The sequence below is a fragment of the Mobula hypostoma genome, chromosome 7 (genome assembly GCF_963921235.1).
Source record: "Mobula hypostoma chromosome 7, sMobHyp1.1, whole genome shotgun sequence".
In the NCBI taxonomy this organism is placed as follows: domain Eukaryota; kingdom Metazoa; phylum Chordata; class Chondrichthyes; order Myliobatiformes; family Myliobatidae; genus Mobula; species Mobula hypostoma.
Window position 1 is genome coordinate 180,757,149 of NC_086103.1, and position 27,233 is coordinate 180,784,381.

Here is a 27,233-nt window from a genome sequence, read left to right on the forward strand (position 1 = left end):
ACTGGTATCAAGTCCTACAATTACTAGTAATTTTTCTATCCATACTGACCTCTTAGACTTTTGATTTGGATTTGATATGACCACTCGATGTTTCAGGAAGACAAAATAATTCCAGATAGTCATAGACTCGTGCCAAGCTATTATTCTGTGTAGTCCCATCAACCTGCAGCCAGCTGCACCTCTCCCATCCATGTGTCTATCTTAAATTCACTTAAATGTTAAAATTGAACCTATATGCCGTCAACACACATAAAAATTGCTGGTGAACACAGCAGGCCTGGCAGCGTCTATAGGAAGAGGTACAGTCAACGTTTCGGGCCGAGATCCTTCGTCAGGACTAACTGAAAGAAGAGATACTTTATACTTTATTGTTGCCAAACAATTGATACTAGAACATACAATCATCACAGCGATATTTGATTCTGCGCTTCCCGCTCCCTGGATTACAGGGAGAGATTATAGTAAGAGATTTGAAAGTGGGAGGGGGAAGGGGAAGATCCGAAATTATAGGAGAAGACAGGAGGGGGAGGGATGGAGCAAAGAGCTGGAAGGTTGATTGGCAAAAGGGATATGAGAGGATCATGGGACGGGAGGCCTAGGGAGAAAGAAAGGGGGAAGGGGGAAGCCCAGAGGATTGGCAAGGGGTATAGTGAGAGGGACAGAGGGAGAAAAAGGAGAGAGAGAGAAAAAATATATATCATAACAACAAATAAATAACAGATGGGGTACGAAGGGGAGCATTAATGGAAGTTAGAGAAGTCAATGTTCATGCCATCAGGTTGGAGGCTACCCAGACGGAATATAAGGTGTTCCTCCAACCTGAGTGTGGCTTCATCTTGACAGTAGAGGAGGCTGTGGATAGACATATCAGAATGGGAATGGGACGTGGTATTAAAACGTGTGGCCACTGGGAGATCATGTTTTCTCTGGCGGACAGGGCATAGGTGTTCAGCGAAACGGTCTCCCAGCCTGCGTCAGGTCTCGTCAATATATAGAAAGCTGCATTGGGAGCACGGGATGCAGTATATCACCCCAGCTGACTCACAGGTGAAGTGTCGCCCATTTCACGCACATCTGTTCTCACCCCATCTTCCCACTACTCCAAGAGGAATAGGGTTCTCCTTGTCCTCACCTACCACCCCACTAGCCTCCGGGTCCACCATATTCTCCGTAACTTCCGCTACCTCCAACGGGATCTCACCACTAAGCACATCTCCCCCCCCGCCGCATTCAGCAGGGATCGCTCCCTACATGATTCCCTTGTCCATTTGTCCCCCCCATCCCTCCCCACTGATCTCCCTCCTGGCACTTATCCTTGTAAGCGGAACAAGTGCTACACATGCCCTTACACTTCCTCCCTTACCACCATTCAGGGCCCCAGACAGTCCTTCCAGGTGAGGCGACACTTCACCTGTGAGTCAGCTGGGCTGATGTACTGCGTCCGATGCTCCCAATGCAGCCTTCTTTATATTGGCGAGACCTGATGCAGGCTGAGAGACCGCTTCGCTGAACACCTACGCTCTGTCCGCCAGAGAAAGCAGGATCTCCCAGTGGCCACACATTTTAATTCCACGTCCCATTCCCATTCTGATATGTCTATCCACGGCCTCCTCTACTGTCAAGATGAAGCAACACTGAGGTTGGAGGAACAACACCTTATATTCCATCTGGGTAGCCTCCAACTTGATGGCATGAACATCGACTTCTCTAACTTCTGTTAATGCCCCTCCTCCCCTTTGTACCCCATCTGTTATTTATTTATTATTATATATTTTTTTCTCTCTCCTTTTTCTCCCTCTGTCCCTCTCACTATACTCCTTGCCCATCCTCTGGGCTTCCCCCCCACCCCCCCCCATTTCTTTCTCTCTAGGCCTCCCGTCCCATAATCCTCTCATATCCCTTTTGCCAATCACCTGTCCAGCTCTTGGCTCCATCTCTCATATTTGCTATATACCATAATTTCCATTGGCATCTCACTCCACACTCTTACCACCTTCTGAGTGAAGAAGTTCCCCTCATGTTCTCCTTAAACAGTTTGCCTTTAACCCTTAACCCATGACCTCTAGTTCTAGTCTCACCCAACCTATGGAAAATGCCTGCTTGCATTTAACCTGTCTATAGCCCTCATAATTTTGTACACCATTATCAAATCTACCCTCATTCTACTATGCTCAAGGGAATAAAGTTCTAACCAATCCAACCTTTCCCTATAACTCAGGTCCTCAAGTCTGGACAACACCCTTGTAAGTTTTCTAGATGCTGGAATCTAGTTTTAAAAAAATGCTGGAAGTACTCAGCAATTGAGTACCATCAATGCAGATACCAAGTGTAAGTTGACATTTCAGGTCAACCCTGCATCTTCACACTCCTGTACCACCAGCTTAATGGTAGCAATGAAAAGGGCATGTCCTGGGATTGGGGGTCCTTAATGACAAATGCTGCTTGCTTTTGTTGTTGTTGTTTTTAGGCATCGCCTTTTGCAGCTGTCCTCGTTGCAGCAACTTTTGCCCATGATGGAGCTGGCCGAGTTCACAACTTCTTAACAGCTTTTTCCAATCCCCAACAGCCATTCCTTCATACTAGATGGTGATACAACCAGTTGGAATGCTCTCCACAATACATCTGTAGAAATTTGTAAGGTGTCTTTGGTGAGATACCAATTCCCTCAAACTCCTAATGAAATGTAGCTGTAGTCATGACTTCTATGTAATTACATAGAACATAGAACTGTACAGCATATTACAGGCCCTTCGGCCCACAATGTTGTGCCGACCCTCAAACCCTGACTCCCATATAAGCCCCCACCTTAAATTCCTCCATATACCTGTCTAGTAGTCTCTTAAACTTCACTAGGGTATCTGCCTCCACCACTGACTCAGGCAGTGCATTCCACACACCAACCACTCTCTGAGTAAAAAACCTTCCTCTAATATCCCCCTTGAACTTCCCACTCCTTACCTTAAAGCCATGTCCTCTTGTATTGAGCAGTGGTGCCCTGGGGAAGAGGCGCTAGCTATCCACTCTATCTATTCCTTTTAATATCTTGTACACCTCTATCATGTCTCCTCTCATCCTCCTCCTCTCCAAAGAGTAAAGCCCTAGCTCCCTTAATCTCTGATCATAATGCATACTCTCTAAACCAGGCAGCATCCTGGTAAATCTCCTCTGTACCCTTTCCAATGCTTCCACATCCTTCCTATAGTGAGGCGACCAGAACTGGACACAGTACTCCCAAGTGTGGTCTGACCAGAGTTTTATAGAGCTGCATCATTACATCGCGACTCTTAAACTCTATCCTTCAACTTATGAAAGCTATCACCCCATAAGCTTTCTTAACTACCCCATCTACCTGTGTGGCAACTTTCAGGGATCTGTGGACATGTACCCCCAGATCCCTCTGCTCCACACTACCAAATATCCTGCCATTTACTTTGTACTCTGCCTTGGAGTTTGTCCTTCCAAAGTGTACCACCTCACACTTCTCCGGGTTGAACTCCATCTGCCACTTTTCAGCCCACTTCTGCATCCTATCAATGTCTCTCTGCAGTCTTCAACAATCCTCTACACTACCTACAACACCACCAACTTTTGTGTCATCTGCAAACTTGCCAACCCACCCTTCTACCCCCACATCCAGGTCGTTAATAAAAATCACGAAAAGTATAGGTCCCAGAACAGATCCTTGTGGGACACAACTAGTCACAATCCTCCAATCTGGATGTACTCCCTCCACCACGACCCTCTGCCTTCTGCAGGCAAGCCAATTCTGAACCCACCTGGCCAAACTTCTCTGGATCCCATGCCTTCTGACTTTCTGAATAAGCCTACCATGTGGAACCTTGTCATATGCCTTACTAAAATCCATATAGATCACATCCACTGCATTACCCTCATCTCTTTGCCTGGTCACCTCCTCAAAGAACTCTATCAGGCTTGTTAGACACGATCTGCCCTTCACAAAGCCATGCTGACTGTCCCTGATCAGACCATGATTCTCTAAATGCCCATAGATCCTATCTCTAAGAATCTTTTCCAACAGCTTTCCCACCACAGACGTAAGGCTCACTGGTCTATAATTACCCGGACTATCCCTACTACCTTTTTTGAACAAAGGGACAACATTCGCCTCCCTCCAATCCTCTGGTACCATTCCCGTGGACAACGAGGACATAAAGATCCTAGCCAGAGGCTCAGCAATCTCTTCCCTCGCCTCATGGAACAGCCTTGGGAATATTCCGTCAGGCCCTGGGGACTTATCCGTCCTACTGTGTTTTAACAAGTCCAACATCTCCTCTCCCTTAATATCACATGCTCCAGAACATCAACCTCACTCGTATTGTCCTCACCATTATCAAGTTCCCTCTCATTGGTGAATACCGAAGAGAAGTATTCATTGAGGACCTCGCTCACTTCCACAGCCTCCAGGCACATCTTCCCACCTTCATCTCTAACCAGTCCTACCTTCACTCCTGTCATCCTTTTTTTCTTCACATAATTGAAGAATGCCTTGGGGTTTTCCTTTACGCTACTTGCCAAGGCCTTCTCATGCCCCCTTCTTGCTCTTCTCAGCCCCTTCTTAAGCTCCTTTCTTGCTTCCCTATATTCCTCAATAGACCTATCTGATCCTTGCTTCCTAAACCTCATGTATGCTGCCTTCTTCCTCCTGACTAGATTTTCCACCTCACTTGTCACCCATGGTTCCTTCACCCTACCATTCTTTATCTTCCTCACGGGGACAAATTTATCCCTAAAATCCTGCAAGAGATCTCTAAACATCGACCACATGTCCATAGTACATTTCCCTGCAAAAACATCATCCCAATTCACACCTGCAATTTCTAGCCTTATAGCCTCATAATTTGCCCTTCCCCAATTAAAAAATTTCCTGTCCTCTCTGATTCTATCCTTTTCCATGATAATGCTAAAGGCCAGGGAGCGGTGGTCACTGTCCCCCAGATGCTCACCCACTGACAGATCTGTGACCTGACCCGGTTCATTACCTAGTACTAGATCTAGTATGGCATTGCCCCTGGTCGGCCTGTCCACATACTGTGACAGGAATCCGTCCTGGACACACTTAAACTCTGCCCCATCTAAACCCTTGGAACTAATTAGGTGCCAATCAATATTAGGGAATATTACTTCAATATGTTGGGCCCAGGATCAACCTTCAGAGATGTTGACAGCCAGGAACATGAAAATGCTCATCCTTTCCACTGCTGATCCCTCAAAGAGGTCTGATGTATCTTCTTTGATTTCCCCTTCCTGAAGTCTACAATCAATTCATATGACACTGGTTTGATGCTGACAGTATAGAGTTTATATGTTCTCCCTATAACTGTGGGTTTCTCTTTGGTGCTTTGGTTTCCTCTCAGATCACAAATCTTCACTGGTTGGTAGATTTATGTGCAACTATAAATTGCTTCTAATGTGGATGGATAGCAGAAACTAGGAACGTGGGAAGAAGAGATTACAAGGAAAATCATGGAGGGAGTTGGAGCTGGCCTATCTTCAATGAGCTGAAATGCCCTGCTTCTATGTCATATCATAAAGGTTAGCTTTATATGTCATAGGTACATCGAAACGTCCCAGGAAATGCATTGTTGGATCACTGTTTACTATGTCAGCCTGCAAGTGTCACCACACTTCTGGTGCCAACATAGCCTATCCAAAACTTACTAACCCTAACCCATATATCTTTCGACTGTGGAAGGAAATTGGAGCATTTGCAGGAATCCAACTAGGTCATGGGGAAAACGTATAAACTCCTTACAGACGGCAGGAATTGAACTCTGATCTTCCGACCTGTGGCGTTGTTAAAAGCATTACGATAAATGCTGTGCAACCCAGGAAATATATGAAAATGCTCATTTTCTGGGTCTGCTGCCGTGGATAAAAATAAAGCAACCTGACTTGTTCTACTGTATTAATTTCTGTTATTTATGAAGTAACTGGTGTAACACATGGAACTTTATTTTTCTGTTGTGAACCTATGATGCCGCAGCTGTCTTTAATCTGATTCCTCCATCTATTCAACCTTTTTTGCTTGCTTGCTTTTATATCCATCCAAATGCTGCTTAGTTCATATTGCAGTGACTTTGTACATAATTCTGTGTGAAGAGAGATCAATAGCATGTTAGTAGAGCCAGTAAACTATTTAGATTAGATTATGAGGACACTCAGTCCTCGTTTATTGTCATTTAGAAATGCATGACTAAATATATTGGATTCCAGTTAATTGTGGACACTTTGGAGCCAGTGCATTTGGCCTAAATAAGTGGCTGTCCCAATTAGCTGTAGTTTAAATTAAGTAGTTCAAAAGGTATAAAAAAAGACAAGCTCCTATTTAACTGAATAGCAAATTCTGAATTTAAATAAAATGCAGAATATATTAGAACACTACCTATATGAGTATACCAATACAATATATAGTGTTGTAATACAGTTATCGACAGAGGAATTCATCCACTTTGTGCTGCTGTGTTCATTTGATTGACTGTAAGTGAAGAAATCAGTGCAGATAATGGACTGTCTTCATTGCTTTCCTGCATGAAATAGCATCATAATGAAACAATAAATTTCCTGGCATCCTGTGAAGTTACTAGCTTTGATTCAGCTGTGACTACATCTTCATCACATGATCAAAAATCACTGATTTTTGAATTGCATCTGTCGGCCCAAATAGATAACATAAACACAAGCCCACTCAACTGACGCTATTTTAAAAACTGTTCGCTCTAAGCATGGTTTAGTGTCAAACAGTTTTATGAGTTTGAAAATGTTCAGTAACAGTCTCCTGACCCAATTGAGCGACATGTCCAAAACAGACGTCTGTCCTGATTAACCAATGGCCCAATTAACTGGAATCCACTGTACTAGCATTTTAGTGAATCTAGGATTTGAAATGTTTTTCTTCTGGTGAGCATTATAATCACTATATGCGTTATAATTATAGTGCCTGCAGCTACTGGAGAAAATAGTTGTTGCTTGACATAAAGGAAATATATGACATGAGTTAAAGTTTAAACACTTCTCTCCCTAGAGCCCTTACAGAACAGTCCTCAAGGATAATGCTGTGCCAACCTTGTTTGACTTGACAAGTCATCTCAATAAACCAGAAGGCAAACACAGAAAGCACAAGATGATAAAAGAGCTGGTAAGTTGTTGCTATGTAGTTGGCGTATCTTGTAAAGTTAACCTTTAAACTTGTTGGGATAACTAATTGTCTCTTCTTCCCTTATAGAGTGAGGAAGATCTGCTAAGGGTGAAGGCACCAAGAAGTAAGTACAACATCACATGGTCAGAGCACACTGAGTATTTTGAGCAGTTTTGGGCCCCTTATATAAGAAAAGTTGTGCTGGCACTGGGGAGGGTCCAGAGGAGGTTCATTAAAATGATTCTAGGAATGAAAGGGTTAGCATATGAGCAATTGATAGCTCTGGGCTTGTACTTGCTGGAGTGAGAAGATTGAGAGGGGATCTCATTGAAACCTATCGAAAATTGAAAGCCCTGAATGTGGAGAGGGTGTTTCCTATGGTGGGGGAGTTTAGGACCAGAAGGCACAGCCTCAGAACAGAGATGAGGAGGAATTTCTTTAGTCAAGAGGGTAATGAATTCTTTTGCCACAAACTACTGTGGAGGCTGTCAATGGATATATTTAAAGCAGAGGTTGATAGCTTCTAGATTAGTAAAGGTGTCAAAGATTACGGGGAGATGGTACGAGAATGGGGTTGAGACAGCTAATAAATCAGCCATACTGATGGAGTTGATTTGATTGCTTTTATGTCTTGTGCTGTAATGTAGATATACGTCTCGGGCAGTAATGTGGTTAAATTATATTTTCAAACAAATGCTTCTGGAGCTAGAATTTTTATGGTGTTTAACATTTTGTTGGAATATTACAATTTTTCTGTACTATTTACTTGTTTTTCAGATGTTCATTTCTGCTTACTTGTGACTGAACCATAAGCAAAAAGCCTTTATTTTGTAGCAATTTTTTAAAATAAAAATAATTTAAGTATTCCGAGGTTTGAGTCTAGTTTATAATAATATGGCTTGGGAATGTTATAAGTGAAGTGATTGAAGATGACTAGAAAAATAATTATGGGTACAGTGTGATTATGATCATTATGCATAAAGTGTAGGAAATGATTTGATACATAGCTCCAAGTGTTTGTTTTATGGGTTGGCCCTCTCTGTTGATTGCCTTGATAATAAAGCACACGATTTTTTTCTATAAAAGATCTTTTAAAAGGATCCATGGTGTCTCCTTTGCATTTTGACCTTAAATCCCACTGCCATAAATAGCAGGTCACGCTGAATAATTTGAGAAAATAGAGACCATTTGCTCTATCTGAAAACATTCCCAAAGATGTTAAACTGCTAATGTGACAACCATTTTTGGATCATGAATTCTATTGTTTTTCCCCTCTATGGACCATATCTAGATGTGCAATCTATGTGCTATATTTCTTGATGTCAAAATTTTATTGCTTTGAGCTATTCAGTCTGATCTTCTCTAACAGTTTAATAGTCCAGATGCTGAAAATATATGTACTACCAGAAATACCATTTTAAGCATACTTGTCACAAAGTTTAAATATTTTACATGCACCATTGTCTTTTACTGCTACAACTGCAGTGAATGCTTTTTTCCATTGTCAAACTTCCAATTACTGTTTTAAAATCAGTACTTAATATTCATTGATTTCAGTAGTAATTGTTTTAAAACTTAAGAACATATGCACGAATAGAACACACACCTCTCTCCTCAGACCTGCTGCCACTTAGTAAGATCATGCCTGAGCAAAGGCATGATGGTAACATAGCGGTTAGCATGTCACTATTACAGCTCAGGGCACTGGAGCTCAATTCCGATGTTGTCTGTAAGAAAGTTTGTATGTCCTTCCCTTGAGTGTGTGGGTTTCCTTTAAGTGCTCCCACGGTTCAAAGACCTACCGGTTAGTAGGTTAATTGGTCATTGTAAATTGAACCATGATTAGGCTAGGGTTACATGAGTGGTTTGCTGGATGGTGCAGCTCGTTGGGTTGGAAGGGTCTGTTCCGTACTGTCTCTAAATACATAAATAAATAAACATTGTGCTTGAAGGCACAAGATTCTGCTGATGCTGGAACCTGGAGCTAAAAACATACTGCTGGAGGAACAGTGACTCAAGCACAGTCTGGATCTAAAAAAGGACAAACTGCTGGAGGATCTCAGTGGGTTAAGCAATTCTTGGCCTGGTGAGTTCATCCAGCAGCTTGATTTTCCTGTCTGATTTCTATAGTTTCTGATTTCCATGTGATAAATAAAGCTATCCCAGTCTTAATGACTCATTAGAGAGTTTCATAGATTTTCTATTCTAAGAAATTCTCCTTCGTCTTGTTTCTTCATTCACTGAAGTATTTACTGACATTAAATTGCATAAATGTAACAATAAACCCTGTGGTTTTGATTTTTGAAACCACCTGCAGATGTTGAACTGTGCAGAATTTCACAGCTTTGAAATAATAGCAGTTTAGTTTTTCTTGCAGCACAGTTGAGTTTAGAAATTAAAGTTGACAGAAATTGAAATTCAGACAAAAAATTTAATTGAGTTTGGCAACTGTGCCACACTCAAGTAAGTTTTAAAAAGTGCCAGGGGAGTGCATCTAGCTCTAGAGTTTAAATTAATAGCTACCTTATCAATGAAAAATCTGCAGGTCCCATTAATACTGTCTTGTATTTTTAGTTCCTTGTTGATAACTTAAATAATAACAAGGTCATGGCTTTGAGGTGAGGTGGGAATTTTAAAAGAGGTGTGCAGGGCAGGTGGTGGTGGTGGTTTTTTTTACACTGATGTTGCTGGGTGTCTGGAATGTGCTGCCAGAGATGGTGCTCAAAGCAAATAATATAATGGAGTTTAAAAGGTAAATAAACCGACACATGAACGTGTCAGGAATGAGAGATACAGATAGTGTGTGTAATTGGTTTAGTTTGTTCTCATGGTTGGAACCAACATTGTGGATCCAAGGGTCTGTTCTGTTTTCTATAAGGGAAAAGAGATTGTGTAAAGACTTGGCAGATGGAGTATATAATGTGAGAAAAATTTGTAATTTTCCATCTTCACAGGAAAAAAGGAGTGAGGAATTTTCTTTTGAGTGAATCTTAGAATATTCCTCAACAACAGTGGAAACAGAATCAATGAATACTTTTGAAGCAGAGATGGATAAATTCTTAACAAGCAGTGGTTTGTCAATGATGGGTGAGAGCTTGAGGTTACAAGCAGATCAGCCATGATTTTATTAAAAGGCAGAGCTGGCTTGGGGTCTGAGTGACCAGTACCAGCTCCGAATTCATGATCCTGATGAAGGGTCTCAGCCCAAAACGTCAACTGTTTTGTCCTCTCCTTAGGTACTGCTTGTGAGTTCCTCCAGCATTTTGTGTGTTACTCTGGATTTTATTGTGTAAATTTAGATGTTTGTAGTAAAGATTTCACATTTCCTTTTTCTTCTTTAAGCTGATGGTGATGTCCTGAGAGGTCTACAGTGCAAACAGGAGGCAATCAACGAAATGGAAAAAACAGACCTGGAAGGTGCAACAGAAAACATTGAGGAATCTACTCTAATGGAAGAATCTTTGAACTTAACACCTGAAGAGAAAGGGAATAAAGAATTTCTCAAAGTTTTATTTGAAACTGTACTGCTATTGGGGCGGCAAAATGTTCCATTGGGAGGCTCTGCTGCTGAAAACGCACATAATTTGTGCAATACTCCCGATAACGTTCAAGCACTGTTGGAGTTCAGAATGAATGCAGGTGATGAAATTCTACGTAAGAGGTTTGAGACCACTGCAGTGAATGCAGTCTATTGCCCAAAGAGCCTGCAAAAAGACCTTCTGGATATTTGTGAAATGTGCATACGGGAAGAGGTGCTCAGAGAAGTACGTGACAGCAATTTCTTCTCCATCATAACTGACGATGTGATCAATATAGCAGGGGTTAACCATGTCTCTCTGTTGATTAGGTTTGTAGATGAATCCGATTCACTAAGGCAAGAGTTTGTTGGGTTCATACCATGCGAGTTAGATGGAGAGTTTTTAGCCAGCCGGATCCACGAGACCCTCACAGAAAAATGGGGACTGAATTTGTATTACTGTCGTGGACAAGCCTATAATGGCTCTGGGAATATGGCTTACAAAAAGCAAGTCGTCGTAGCTAGCATCTTACAACAGTGTCCAAAGGCTTTGTGCACTCCCTGCTCCTCCTACCCACTAAATATATGGATGGCAAAGTCCAGCCTGATATTTGGTATAAACCTGGTGTTAAGCTTGATGGAAAATATTGTCTCATTTTTCAGTTTATCACCTCAGCTCCAAAAAGTTTTTGAAGTTAGCATCAACAGTGTCTATCAAACGAATGAGAAATTGGCAAAAGAGCTGAAAAAGCTTTTCCAAATCAATTGGTATGAAAGGCATGACACTTTTGAGATTCTGGCAGATCTTTACGAAGTGTTGGTGACCTGCCTGGACGAGATCAGCTATGATACATGCGGTAGGTGGAATTCTGAGATATCGACCCAGGCCAGTATGCTGTCATCCACCATGCGAGATTTTGAAATTGTTGTATCTCTGATGGTCCTGAAGAATGTCCTCTCCTACACAAGAGCCTTTGGCAAAAACCTCCAGGGTCAAGCTTCAGACACCTATTTCGCCTCAAGCACTTTGACTGCTGTCCTCCATTCGTTGAATGAAATGAGGGACAATATTGAAGTATACCATGAGTTCTGGCTGGAGGAAGCCACCAACCTGTCCTTGAAAATGGGGATTGAAGTAAAGTTGCCATGGAGGTGCCGTCGGCAACCTCAAAATGAAGAGGTGTCCGAGGAGACCCCGGAAAATTACTACAAGGAGGCCATCACTGCACCATTTCTAGATCACGTAATTTTAGAAATTGAGGATATGTTCTCAGAGCAGCAGTTAAAGGCCCTCAAGTGCCTGTCGTTGGTGCCCTCTGTTATGGCACAGCTTAAGTATAACACTGGAGAGGAAAACATGGCTGATCTGTATAAAGATGACCTCCCAAATCCAGACACCCTTTCAGCAGAATTGCACTGTTGGAAGATAAAATGGAAGCACCGTAGCCGCGATGTCGAGCTACCCAGCACAATCTTCGAGACTCTTCGTCACCCGGACATCAAGTTCTTTCCGAACGTGTACACTCTGCTCAAAATTGTCTCTAACCTTCCGATCATCAAACTTGAAACTGACAAGTGTGATGTTGGCAGGAAGCGGCTTAAATCCTACTTGAAAGTCACTCCGGTTGAGGAGCGAACGGGCAGTCTGGCACTGATCCACATCAATTACGATGCAAAGCATGACTACGACATGATGGTGGATACCTTCGCAAAGTTGTACCCAGAGAAAATGCAACTGCCGCATGTGACAGATTCGGATAACGTGGAGGTAAACAATCATGGTGGCAACAGGGTAGAAATAAACAATTTGGGTACAGGTGCTGCTCCGTTGTACGAGGTTGATGGTGACTGTGTGGCACTGGTGAGCGGCATAGTGTTGCATCACCAGTCGCCAGGAACGATCCTGGAGGCCTGCCAGAACCCAGGCAAGAATGTCATAGAAGTGACCCAGCACCCAGTGGGGAGCACTGTGGAGCTGCAACAGCTTCCCGTCAGTGGCACTATGATAGTGACCCAGCATTCGACAGAACACCACCCTGAAGGGGTCCAGCAGGTGGGGAGCAACGTGGAGGTCCAGCAACATCACATCGAGGGAAGGGTGGTGGAGGTCATCCACCATCCGGAAGTGAATGGGGCAGAGCTGCAGCATCGCTCAGAGGTGAACGGTGTGGAGCTAGAGGACCATCAGGAGGAGGTTATTGAGGTGAGCCATCATTCGGAGATGAGAGCTGTAGAATTTGAACCAACGTTGGAGGAGGGTGGTATGGTGGAACTGGAGCACCACGTACAAGGTGTCGCTGTGGCACTACAGCACCAGGTCGACGGAAGTACGGTGGAGCTACAGCCTGAAAGCAACACAGTGGAGATGCATCGTCCTGAAGCAAGTGCCGTAGAGCTGAGCCACCACACAGAAGAGAGTGCTATGGAGGTTGATCATTACCCAGAGTCCAGCACTGCGGGCTTGCAGCAGCATCTGGCGCCCAGTGCCATAGAACTGCGACACCAAATCCAACCAGAGCCCATAACCACAGAGATCTTATGCCATGCAGAGACCCGAGAGGGAGAAGCACAGCACAGCCTGGAACCTGTCACTGTGGAGGTTCAGCATCCCCCCAATCCCAGTGAGGCAGAGTCACAGCACCATCCGGAGCCAAGACATCCAGAGCCTGCTGGTACAAATACACAACACCATTCTGAACCTGTTGCCATGGTCACCCAGCACCCCTCAAAACCTGTCACTACAGTGAGAGAGCACCACTTCAAGTCCACCTCTTCAGAGATACAACAGCATTCTGAGCCCAGTGCCATAGTAATTCAGAGCCACCCAGAGGTTGTTGCTGAAGAGATAGAGCACTATACTGAATCTGTCACTGCAGGATCTAATGCCGCTGTAATCCAGAGCTATCCTGAGCCTGTCACCACAGTGATACGGCAGCATCCTGAGCCTGTTACTGTGCAGATACATCAGCATCCGGGGCCTACTGTAATGGTAATCCAAAGCCGCCCAGGGTCTACAGTCACAGATCCTGCATCCAGTGCCTTGTTGATCCAGCAACACCCTAAGCCCATCACTACAGAGATACAGCACCATTCAGAGACTGGTGTCAGAGACGTACACCATCACCCAGGACCTAATGCACTGGAATTACAGTCACATCTAGGATCCGGTGAAGTGGTTGAGGTCTGTCCACAGGTAAGCACAGTGAAGTTAGAGCACCATTCGGTCGCAGGTGTTGTGGAATCCAGCACGGTGGAGCTGGAGAACTGTTCAGAGGCAGATGGAGGCACAGTGGAAGTGGACAGTATGAGTGCCTGTACTCAGGATGTTCATGAAGGAATAAATATTCTGGAAGTTAAAAATTCAGAAGAAAGCAATTCAGAAACGAACATTTCTAGTGTAAGTAATGTAAATAAGTCTGAAGTAGCTGTACAATAAAATGATTCCTTGTTCTACTTTGAGTAAATTTAATACAATCTGCATCAAAATCTCTGATTGGGCATGTTTAAATGAAGACTCTTGCATGGCTTTCCTCAGAGATGTTCATTAAGAGGGAAATATCATAATTCTGGAGTACTGTCATTCATTGTCGTATTTACTTAACATCTCTCTGCACCCACCTTTCCTTCTTGCTTTGCCTTACAATAGTAGAGAACTTAATGTCCATCTACAATTACTTGTGATTTTAAGCATTGGTGCCCTGGGCCAAAATGAACAATGAGGGAATCTTGCCAAAGACCCATTTACATGAAAGGCCTGCCCTGTGATTATTGAGTGCCGTGCTCTCTACTGATACTGTAATCACTAAGTTTATAAAAAGTTGATGTCAGATAAGGAACTACACTATTGAGTGACACATGAACAATGTGTTTGTTTATGTAAAATTCTCAGTGTTTTAAGTATATAGCATCCCTGCCTAGGTACATTTAGTGTTGAATTCGAACACCTTGAGCTGTGTGACTTTTCTTCAATGCTTTGTACCAGCTCATGCTAAGAATTACCAGGCTTACACAGTCATACATTGTGTTCTGAGCAATGGTGGGAGCTTCTTTGATTTTAGTCCTTCCTCCCCAAGTACTCCTCTCCCTACTCTGAATGTCCCAATTAGTGTGCAGACCACTTGACTGAACGTCTTGTTACCCTGGTTACTGTAGCTCTATGTTGCAATATTCAATCAGACTTGCCCAATGAGGTTTATTTAAACTTTATAACAATAACTATCTTTAAACATCTCATTCATTCTACGTTGTATATTTGAATAATAATTAAATAGACCATGCAGAGTGGGACCACTATGTTCTCAAACTTTTTGGAAATTTGTGGATATTTTCAGAAGTGACTGGTACATTTGTTACTTTTCCATCCTTCCACCAGCGATGTTTGACACATCATCAAAAAGGTTAAATGTGAGGAGGAAGAATTTTTTTTTTATCCTTGTAAGACCTATCCTCTTAACATTGGAGAAGATCTGTGTGCTGGATAATATGTCAAGACAAGAAGAGTTACTTAAAATCTTGGTCACTGGCATTTGTTTTCCATGCATATGTTCTCATTACTGTAAAAAGCCTAGAGAATTATGGGTTTTATACCCATTTATTGATGTTAGTGAGGTTATTTGAGGTGAATGGCGCATTTGGGGAAGGAAGGAATCTCCTGCAATTGCACAGTATTTTAATTGATTGGAATGTAATTAAATTCCATATTGCAGTGGGAATTGATCTGAAAGGTTTGCTAAAATAATTACTGGGAGAAGTACTTCTTGCTCCCTCAGCTTCCCTAGCTTAAATATCTCTTGACAATCATATGAATACACATTCAGCACTCATGCAAAATTAAGAATTTGTTTAACAAAGGGTTTGGTGGGGGAGCGGGGGAATCTGCAGCTAATTATTCAAATATATTCAAAATGTGTCCCTTATATTTTGAAGTTGCACCTTGGAGTTCATTTGAAAAATTATTTCTGCAAATTGAATGTCTTTTTCCGTCCTGAATACTTTTCTTTAATTCTTCCATCTGGGGAAAATGTTATTCTTCTTGTTTTGATGTTCCTTTAATTAAAATATTTGGTTTTCTTTACAATGGTCCAGGTGCAAGTGGGGTAAGCAACTGAGCCCACTTAATGACCATTGTTATGCTGAGCTAAGATTATATGCAACTTCCCAGTTTATGATCCAGGTTAGAATAGGGGATATAGTGAGGAAGTATGGGAACTGAGGTGTTCACTGTCTGCTGTAGATACTGACATTGCAGTGATTTCTCCACGTCTGATCGCATGGACCATTGATGTATTCATTCACACCAGTAAGCTCACAGTGAAAAGTGACACCTTGAAATTGGGCTGCTATTTATGGGATTAATTCCTAGCATGATTCTTGTTGACAGTTTAAAAAAAACAAAAATATTTTTTGTCAAATTATATTTTCCTCTTGGAGTTTTCCCATAATCATTAGTTTTTCAGATCTTGACAATTGACCTTAGAAATATACCAGCAATGTGGGGAGACCCTTGTTGGTTTAATAAAAAAAAATACACCATATTGAATTAGTCTGTTGGTGGGTGTTTGGAGAATTGTAAACACAAGCTTCAAATAAACTTCAAATTTAGCAGACCTATTTCCTCAGTGTTTGATGTTGGAAGGGGGTAGATTAGGTAAAGAGATCAGATAGTGTGCATAGAGAAGTCCTTTTGGGAAGCCCCTGTACCCATTTCTTGATGTGAACTTTGTGCTGCGGTTTTGTCAGCGTTGAATTTGATCTTATCCTTGATTGTTATTACCACTAGTTCATGTGTACCTCATTATTATTATTATTAGGGGGCAGGAAGCTTGACTGATTCAATTTATAAAGCTTCAGTGTCTGCCCATATAGAAATCAATTGGCTGATCAGAGAACAAATGTTAAACCTAGGACCAAATATTGTCTTGTGCAGTTCATTTTTATTCTAGTCCACAAGAGGGAGCTCCTTTCGCAATATAAATCAGTAGATTGGGCTTTTGAATGCAGTTTTCAGTGGGTTGGTTGATTCTTTCACAGGTCTGCTTGGTTTAATTTATTAACCTCTTTCTGTCATATAAACAGTTCACTTCATCAGTGGGCTCTGGAAATCTATTCCATTTGCTGTTTAAAGGTATTCATCTTATCATTCACTTGTTATAATGCTAGTTTCATGAATACCTGCTTGCCTACTAACTGATTAGAGTTAGAAATCAATTTCTGTGAAACAGTTTGTTGATCCTCAAACTTAGACTTGCACTCTATTGAAATACAGTTGAAAGGCTCCCCATATCCAAGGTCAAATTTATAAAATAAGATCCATTTGCAAGTTGCTTAAGCAGATTGGTGATGTGGAATGATTCCTTTGTAATGTTCTTTACAGCCTACTTGTCAAACATGTTTTAAAATAAATGGCATGGGCATTCTCTGCACTTCCACAATGGCTTAGCAGGTAAGGCAACACTTTGTGATGGAAGCAGACAAGGAAGGCTCATCGTATTTTTCATTCAGCTGATTAATTGACCATAGTTCTAACAAAGAGTTCTCCAATTATCTCCTGCATTCTGCATGGGGAATTGGTTTAGCTAAGGTTTTTCCATTTGTTGTTTAGGAGTTGCTTATTGATTATGGTGGGTGTTATTCTGCCTTAAGATACCGTCAAGGCTTCTGCTTAAATGAAGGCCATTTGTGAAAAGTACTGGAAGGAATATTTAAATGGTGTATAATTTGTCAATTTCAGGACAAGATGCCATTTATGAGTTTTTGTGTGTAAATATTCCCTGTTAAGATTAGTGGTGGGGGTGGGGAGGGTTGGGTTTGGTGTGGTGATGATGCTGGTTCTCTTGCTTATTGTTAGTAGTTAGTGGCAGAGTACAGATTGACATGTTCACTTCTGATAAATATAAGGCTGTTTTTAGTTTCAAACAGGAAAAAAGGGAATATCCTGGTGGGGATAAAATTTCCCTCTCCCCCTGCCCCTCCAAAAAAGGCATTGAATTTGATCTCTGCTGATGTTTTTAGAATGGGATTCGTTTCCCCCAAGCACATTGTGCTCCCTTTGAGAATGGCTGATTTTTTTTTTTCCCTTGCACCAACACAATTAGCTTTTTACATCAGAAATAAAATAAACAGCCTATATTTTCAAATTGCAAAGCTTGTTAGCTTATTGGTAAAGTTTGTTGGTCCGTTTTGTCTTTTTAAAAGAAAATATTTCAGAAACATACTAACAGCTCCTGGTGTAAGTATCGGTGATCATTTGTGTTGGTACTGATGTTTTCCTTAAGAATAGCTAGCAAGTTCATCACTTTACACACTGTGAGGGACGTTTCTTGTAAATGCTTTGCTACACGTTCTGTACTTCAGTGCACCAGTGACCCTCTCATTACAAGTACTTGAGAAAAACCTGCACTTGTTTAATCCTGTAACTTTTTTTCCCATTAATTATTAAGAACTTTGTCAGAATTGTTACCATTTGTGGTACGTAAATACAGTGGAATAAGTCACACTTCCGTGTTCTGTCTTATGTTCAGTGTTGCAAAAAACTATTGTTACTTAGGCTTATTTCTGCTGTCTAGATGTTGAATACGTGCAACTGTATTTTACAATAAATTGAACATGTAGAAGGTTGATGTGTTTTCTTTTCAGATGCCTCCCATGACTACCCTCTCCCAATCTTCCCCTTTCCTAGAAATAATGGAACTCTATTCTGTTGTAAGAGGCCTTTATCACATGATGTAGTTTGTTAAATGATTTGAAACTTGCCCTATCCAGACGTGCTAAATTCAACAAAAGGGGACATAATTTTAAACTGATTTGGAGGATCGTATGGGGGGTGGGGGGGTGTCAGAGGCAATTTTTTTCCCTACAAAAGTGGTTGTTGACTGGAAAGCCCTGCCAAGGGTCATAGTAGAGCCAGATACATTACGGACATTTAAGAGACTGTTAGATAAACACATGGTTGAAAGAAAAAATGGAGGGCTATGCAGGACCGAAATATTAGATTGACCTTGGAGTATGTTAAATGGTCAGCACAACATTGTGGGCTGAAGCACATGTTCTGTGCTGTAATGTTCTATGTATGTAACATTATCTCTTAACTGCCCCCGTTTCATCCTTCTTGATAGATTTGAGGATTGGTTGAGTGGAAATCTACTCCAGTTGAATATACAATTCAGAAGTCGTTACATGGCATCATATTCACAAGGCCAGTCGTACCCACCGTCCAATTTAAATGACAGGCTTCCTCCTTGCTATTCTATTGACCTTCCTCTGAGCTTCCAACCACATTATCTTGCCTTGGTTTATCTTTGTTCTAACCCTCATCCATATTGTTATTACCTCCAGTCTTGATGACCCTGATTCTGTTCTGGCCAATCTGCATACGTACTTGTTCAAGACTGCTGTTTGGTTCATAAGTGAAAGGATTTCAAACCTTTTCATTTCATATACTATACCTAAAGTGTTTCACTAGACAACTCAGTAATAGTTATTTTACTGATGATGATTTGGCTTCTCCCTTCCTTTCCAGTCCCGATGAAGGGTCTCAGCCTGAAATGTTGACTGTTTATTCTTTTCCATGGATGTTGCCTGACCTGCTGAGTTCCTCCGGCGCTTTATAGGCGTTACTCTTTCATTATATTTGCTTGTTAGGTCCATGAAAGAGTCACTCCTTGATCTTTCCTCCTATCTGTAATACCAAATTTGGAAAGTCTCAACTCAAATGACACCTTCCCTGAATTGGCAAAGAATTAACTCCTTGTGACTTTTGAATGTTTTCTGCACTAACTGTGGATTTTGTAATCCTGCCATCTTAGTGACAGAGTAGTCAACTGGTAGTAAGGTCCAGCTCAGCAGATGAAAGCCAGATTTGGGTGTTCAGGTTTGGGTTAACATATTCTTGCTTCTTTTGGATGTGTCAAGATCTGGAGGTCATACATTTGGGGTGAAAGCAGAAATATTTAAGGGGAATCTGAGAGGGATTTTCTTCACTCAGGGTGATGCAAGTTTGGTGGGAGCTGCCAGGAGAATTGATGGATGCTGGTTCATTTGTAACATTCTAGAGAAGTTAGGTACATGGATGAGAGCTATATAGAGGCCTATCGTACAGGTGCCAGTAGAAGTGATGAAGTAGAACAGTTTGGCATGGTCTAGGTGGGCCAAAGGGCCTGTTTCTGTGCTGTAGTACTCAATGACTATGTGACTATATTGGATTGTTTCCCCTCCCATGTTGGAGGTCAGTAGTCCAATGCAAGTATACTATGCCACAGAAACAGGCCTTTCAGCCCATCTACTCCATGCCAAACTATTAATCTGCCTAGTCTCATTGAGCTACACCTAGACCTTAGCTCTCCATACTCATCCTATCGATAGATAATCCAAATTTCTTTTAAATGTTGAAGTTGAACCTGTGTCCACCATTTCTGTTGGCAGCTCGTTCCATATTCTTACCACCCTCTGAGAGGAAATTCCCCCTCATGTTCTCCTTAAACATTTCACCTTTCACCCATAAGCCATGACCTCTAATTCTAGTCTCACCCAACCTCGGTGGGGGGGGAGGGTAAATGCAAGCAGACTATCTACACCCCTCATAATTTTGTATATCTCAATAAAATCTCCCCTCTCCAATATTCTTCAGAATAAAGTCCTAAACTATTCATCCTTTCCTATAACTCAGGTCCTGGTAACATCCTTGTATATTTTTCTTTCAATCTCATTGACATCTTTCCTGTAGGTAGGTGACCAGAACTACATACAATACTCCAAACTGGGTCTTGTCAACATCTTGTCACATTCAACATTCCACTCCTGTACTCAGTACATTGATTTATGAAAGCTAATGTGTCAGAGGTGTATTTTATGACCATACCTGTAATGCCACTTTATGGAATTATGGATCTCTATTCCTAGATCCCTTTGTTCTATTGCACTCCTCAGTGCCCTACTGTTCTGTGCAAGTCCTACCCTGGTTGGTCCTCCCAAAGTGCAAGACCTCAAATTCCATCTGACATTGCTTAGCCCATTTTTCCATTTGGTCCAGATCCTGCCGCAAGCATTAATGGTCTTTCTCACTGAGAACAATGCCCCCAATCTTGGGGTCATCCACAAATTTGCTGATCCAGTTTACTACATTATCGAAACCATTAATATTGATGATAAACAACAGACTCAACACTGATTCCTGTGGCACTTCACTAGTCACTGGCTTCCAGTCAGAGAGGTAACTATCTACCACCGCTGTAGCTTCTCCCATGAAGCCAATGTCATCCAATTTACTACTTTATCCTGAATTCCAAGTGGCTGAACCTTGACTAACCTCCCATGAGAGGACCTTCATCCCTTTCATCAGCTTCTCCCTTCATCGACTTTCCTGGTAACTTGAAAAGCTTCAGGATTGGTTAGGTACAACCTACTGTGCACAAAGCCACATTGACTATCCCTAATCAGTCCCTGTATCCAAACACTTGTATATCTGGCCCCTTAGAGTACCTTTGAATAACTTACCCACCACTGATATCAGGCTCACTGGCCCATAATTTCCTGACTTATTCTTAGAGCCTTAAACAGTGGAACAAAATTAGCTATCCTCCAATTCTCACCTGTAGCTAAGGATGTTTTAAACATCTCTGCTAGAGCCCTGCAATTTCTGCATTAGTCTCCCACAGGGTTCATGGAGATTTATCCACCCTAATTTGCCTCAAGACAGCAAACACCTCCTCTTCTGTGATTTGTATATGGTCATGGCCTCACTGCTTTGTTGCCTCACATCTATAGCTTCCCAAGTAAATACAAATCCAAAAAAAAACATTTAAGGTCTTCATCTTTTTTGTTTGGTTCTGCATATAGTTTACCATTTTGATTTTCCAGAGGACCAATTTTGTCCCTTGCTGTCCTTTTGTTCCTAATATACCCGTACAGTGCCTATAAAAAGTATTCACCCTCCCTGCCTCCTCTTGGAAACGGTTATGTTTAACTGTTTTACAACATTGAATCACACATTAATTTGGCTTTTTTGACACCGAACAGCAGAAAAACTCATGTCAAAGTGATCCAAATTAATTATGAATGTAAAACAATAATTGATTGCATAAGTATTCACCCCCTTCAAGTCAGTATTTAATTGATGCACCTTTGGCAGGAATCACAGACTTGAGTCTGTGTGGGTAGACCTCTATCAGCTTTGCACATCTGGGTACTGCAATTTTTCCTAATTCTTTACAAAACTGCTCAACCGCTGTCAGATTGCATGGGGATTGTGAGTGAACAGCCCTTTTCAATTCCAGCCACAAATTCGCAATTGGATTGAGGTCTGGACTCTGACTTGGCCACTCCAGGACATTAACTGTATTGTTTTTAAGCCATTCCTGTGTAGCTTTGGCTTTATGCTTGGGGTCATTGTCTTGCTGGAAAACAAATCTTCCCCCCATGTTGCAGTTCTCTTGCAGACTGCGTCAGGGTTTCCTCCAGGATTTCCCTGTATTTTGCTGCATTTATTTTACCTTCTACCTTCTACCTTCAAGCCTTCCAGGGCCTGCTGCAGTGAAGCATCCCCACAGCATGATGCAGCCACCATCATGCTTCATGGTAGAGGTGGCATGTTTTTGATGATGTGCAGTGTTTAGCTTATACCAAACATAGCATTTTGTCTGATGGCCAGAAGGCTCAATTTTGGTTTTATTAGACCATAGAACCTTCTTCCAGCTGATTTCATAGTCTCCCACATGCCTTCTGGCAAGCTAGCTGAGATCTTCATGAGTTTTTTTTCCCCAACAGTGGCTTCCTCCTTGCCACTCTCACATAACCTGCGCAACAGTTGTTTTATGCGCAGCCTGCTATCTCAGCCACTGTTGCCTGTAGCTCCCAGAGTTGTGATAGGTCTCTTGGTGCCTCCCTCACTGGTCCCCCTTCTTGCACGGTCACTCGGTTTTTGAGGACGACCTGTTCTAGGCAGATTTACAGCTGTGTCATATTCAAAGGTACATTTAATGTCAGAGAAATATATACAATATACGTCCTGCTTTTTCTTCACAACTATCCACGAAAACAGAGGAGTGCCCCAAATAATGAATGTCAGTTAAACATTGGAACCCCCCCCCCAGCTCCCCTCCCGCGCATAAGCGGCAGCAAGCAACAATCCCCCCCCACCATCAAAAAAAAAGCATCGGCACCCACCACCGAGCACTCGTGTAGCAAAAGCAACAGCAAAGCCACAGGCTTGCAGTACTCCAAAGACTACGCATTCACCCGGTCTTCAACATACCACAGATTCTCTCCGATTCTCTCTCATTCTCACTCTCTCAAGTGTGAAAGAGATGTCTCCGTTCCATATTCTTTTCTTGTTTCTATCTCCTGATGTGCTTTTCAATAAACTTTTCACAGAGTTATTTGGAGTGTTCTTTTGTCTTTATGTTGTAGTTTTTACTACAATCAATTGAAACTAGACATATATTCTAAATCCCTTCACCCAATCGCGCACGCACACACGCGCACGCACACAAACCTACACTTTACCCTCCCATCTTTGACCATCCTAGTACCCTATTCCTGTTTATCCGTCATATCCTATAAAAAACCCCTGTACCCCTTAAAAACGCCAAAAATACCCGGACTTGTGCTCTCTCACCCATGCCCAGCAACCCTTTTAATGTGAACTCCTGGACCCCCAACTCCCTTAGTTTAATTCTCATCATCTCTCTCTGTCTCCCATACTTCCTGCAACACAAAACTACATGTTCTACTGACTCCTCTTCCTGACATTCCTCACACAATCCTGTCTGGTGTTTCCCTATCATTTTCAATGTTTTGTTTAATGCACAATGCCCCAGCCTTAACCTAGTCCACACAATTTCCTCTCTTCTGTTTCCATTACCTACCCTAGTACCTACAACACTCTTTTGTATTTGATATAAATGCCTCCCTGTCCCATCTTTCTTGCCACATTCAGTTGACTTTTTCCCAGATTACACACTTAACCTCTGCTTTACTAATACTAATGTGCATTTCCACATTTCCTTTCTTTAACGCCCTCTTTGCCAACTCATCCACCCTCTCATTCCCCTTCACCCCTACATGTGCTGGAACCCATAGAAATTTTACCTGACCTCCCTGATTTGCAATTCTTGTAACTAACTGAAGGACTTCATAAAGTGCATCTTGCCGACTGTTTGTGTGAAAAGAGCTTAAACTTGCTAGAACTGAGGATGAATCTGAACATATCAATGCTTTGACTTGTCTGGCTTTCCGCACCCATTGCAACGCAACCAGCACCGCCAGCATCTCCACTGTAAACACCCCTAACTTATTAGATGTTCTTCTACTGATTCCAATTTCTTTTGCCGGTATAACCACCCCAAACCCTGTCACTCCTGTTTCAGGTTCCTTCGCACCATCCGTATAAATGTGAGTATAATCACTATACTTTTCCATCACATGACAGTTAAATGCATTTACCAAATCTGTTTTATATCTTTCTTTCCTTTTTACCTATAATAAATGCCAGTCTATGTCAGGCCATACAAGCTTCCATGGAGCTACAACCGGATAACTACTGAAGGACTTATCCTCAGATCAAACACTCCACATTCTTTCGCGATATCATTCCCTGCCCAACTAAAGGTATCCCTCTGAAACCTCCCATTTTCCCAGCACTCCTGCAACACTCCTTTAGCAGGGTGAGAATCATTGTGTCCCTGCAAGTTAGCCCAGTAGTTTGCCATCAGTTGTATCCTTCTTAGTTCCAAAGGCATCATTCCCATTTCTACCTGTAGGGCTGACACTGGTGACGTTTTAAAAGCCCCACTGCACACTCTCAAGGCCTGAGCCTGAATCACATCCAGTTTCCTTATGAGACCTAGCTGCTGATCCATATGCTATATTTCCATAGTCCAACACAGATCTCACTAAAGCCACATACATTCTCTTCAAAGCTGAACAACTTGCTCCCCATTCCCTACCAGTCAAACATCTCATCACATTTATTACTTCTTTACATTTCTCCTCGGCTTTCCTGATATGGTCTGCCCATGTTAATCGTGAATCAAATATAACTCCCAGAAATCAATTGAAACACACAGGTGATCTTCATTTAACTAATTAAGTGACTTCTAAAACCAATTGGCTGCACCAGTGATAATTTGTCATATTAAAAGGGGTGAATACTTATTCAGTGAATTATTTTGTGTTTTGTATTTGTAATTTAATTTGGATCACTTTGTAGAGATCTACTTTCACTTTGACATGAACGTCTTTCTGTTAATCTGTGTTAAATCCACTGTGATTCAATGTTATAAAAGAATAAACTTCCGGGGGTGGGGTTAATACTTTTTACAGGCACTGTAGATATCTGTAGAAGCCCTAAGATTCCCCTTCACCTTATCTGCTATAGCACTTTCGTGTCTTCTTTTAGCCCCCCTGATTTCTAAGTATTTTCTTGAATTACTTATACTTAAGTCCCTCATTTATTCCTGCCTGCCTATATCTGTTATTTACCTCTTTAACCAGGGCCTTTAGACTAATTTCCCATTCCTTCCTCAACCCTATCACCCTTTATTTCTCCTTTAGGTGAAAATATCCATTGATCTTGGCCTTGAATGTCTTCAATCATTCTTCATTCAAACTTTTTGGAAGTGCGAAATTTAAAGAATTCAGTCTTCTGAGAGAAGAAATTAACCCCCCCCCCCCGCATATTGTATTTAAGTGACTAAATCTCTTTTGTATGCATCTTGATTCTAGTCATCCTCTGCATCTACTCTTGTTAAGCTTACTTGGAATTTTACATGGCTCATTTGATAGATTTTCTCTGATATATCAGTAAAGATATCTTCGCCCAAGATATATTGCAGATGCTAGAAATCCTGAGCAACACACAGTAAATGCTGGAGGAACTCAGCAAGTCTGGCAGCATCTATGGAGCAAAATGAACAGTCGATGTATTGGGCCGAGGCCCTTCATTGGGACTGGAAAGGGAGGGGCCAGAATAATAAGGGTGGTGAGGAGTACAAACTGGAAGTTGAGGAGGAAGAAAGGTGGATGGGGAGGGGATAGGTGGAAGAGGTAAAGGCTGAAGAAGTAGTAAAATGGTAGTGAACCTGGGAAAAAGGGAGGGAGGAGGGGCACCAGAGGGAGGTGATGGGCAAGTGAGGAGAAGAGAATGGGTGAGAGGAGAGCTAAAAGCGAGGGGAAAATTGGGACAAATTACCAGAAGTTAGAAAAATCGATCTTTACGCCATCAGGTTGGAAGCTACCCAGACAGAATACGAGGTGCTGTGCCTGCAGCCTGAAAGTGGTATTGTGGCAGTAGAGGAGGTCGTGCATTGATATGTGGGAATGGGGATAGGAATTAAAACGAATGGCTACTGGAAAAGCCTCCCTTCTGTGGTGGATGGAGTGAAGGTGCTCAACAAAGTGGTACCCCAATGATGGTCTTTTCTTTTTTCTCACTTTTCTGCTTAGTAGGTTTTTTTTGTTACCACAAAATTTTTTTTTCAATCTTTAAGATAATGCTTTTTTTTGAGGCATTGTAAGTGTTGTTACTTCGATGTACTCATGTTATTTTTTCCTGTGTATAACAATAAAAAGATTTGAAAAGAAAGAACAAAGTGGTACCCCAATGATGGTGTCTGGAAGATTAAGGTGGTCATTTGCCATCCAGCTGCTCTCTTGTGGTTCTCTGCATCTAAAGTCATATATTATTACCCTAAAACTACAGTTGCACTAGGTCTAGAGGTTAGTATAAGCTATTCTCAGTGTTCCATCTGCTCAGTTTATTTTCCTCATTGACGTTTCCAGGACCAACCCTCTCTCTGACCAAGCTTTGTGCGGGAGCAGATCAAAGAAGGACATAACATCAGAACTGACAGGCAAAGAGAAAAAATTCAAGTGTAATCAGTGACTTCGAAAGAGCACCGTTAATAAACTGTGGAGTGAAATTTGGCCAACTGAAAAATATGTGAATCTAGCGTGTGTACAATACAACTCGCATCATAGGTTTTTGAATGGTATTAAATATATTTTGCTAATATATTTTTAAAACAGGTATTAGTAACATGTAAAACAGCATTCCATGACCTTATGGCTAAATAGTTACTTTTGAATCATAACACAGAACAGTACAACATTAGGAACAGGCCTATGCCTCACAATGTTGTGCCGAACAAAATTACCTAATCCTTTCTGCCTTGACCCTGGCCCACATTTCCCTATTCTCTGTAGATTCATGTGCCTAAGAGCTTCATAAACACCTCTCGTATCTGTTTCCTTCATAACCCTTGGTAGCACATTCCAGGCACACACTACAGAAAATGTTTTTTTTTAAACTTGCCTTGCACTTCTCCCCTCTTATTGTAAATGCATGTCCTCCAGTATTAGGCATGAACTCTGGCAGGGGTGGGGGGGAATGTCGTACTGGCTAGGCATGGGCAAGAGAATATCAGCTGTCTTTCCATTCATCTCATAATATTATAAACTTCTATCTGATCTGTATTTTGCCCAACCTCTCCTTATTGCATCTGTCCTGTAATCCAGGAAGCATCTCTTCTGCACTCTCTCCAAAGTCTTCACATTGTTCCTACGAGG

General features: G+C 41.8%; 1 protein-coding gene across 3 annotated transcripts in view; it reads left to right on the top strand.

The window, feature by feature from the left end:
• LOC134349783 (52 kDa repressor of the inhibitor of the protein kinase-like) overlaps positions 1-26,843 on the top strand; it is a 46,378-nt gene extending 19,535 nt beyond the window's left edge. For 2 of the 3 annotated variants that reach the window (XM_063054649.1, XM_063054651.1), the window contains exons 3-5: positions 7,043-7,156; positions 7,244-7,280; positions 10,499-15,709. In XM_063054649.1, the coding sequence (XP_062910719.1) occupies positions 7,043-7,156; positions 7,244-7,280; positions 10,499-14,109 (3,762 nt within the window). In that variant the 3' untranslated portion in view covers positions 14,110-15,709. Of the gene's footprint in view, positions 1-7,042; positions 7,157-7,243; positions 7,281-10,498; positions 15,710-26,447 lie in introns of those variants that run through there. The other variant, XM_063054652.1, reaches the window with a different exon arrangement.
• The last annotated feature ends 390 nt before the right edge of the window (positions 26,844-27,233 follow it).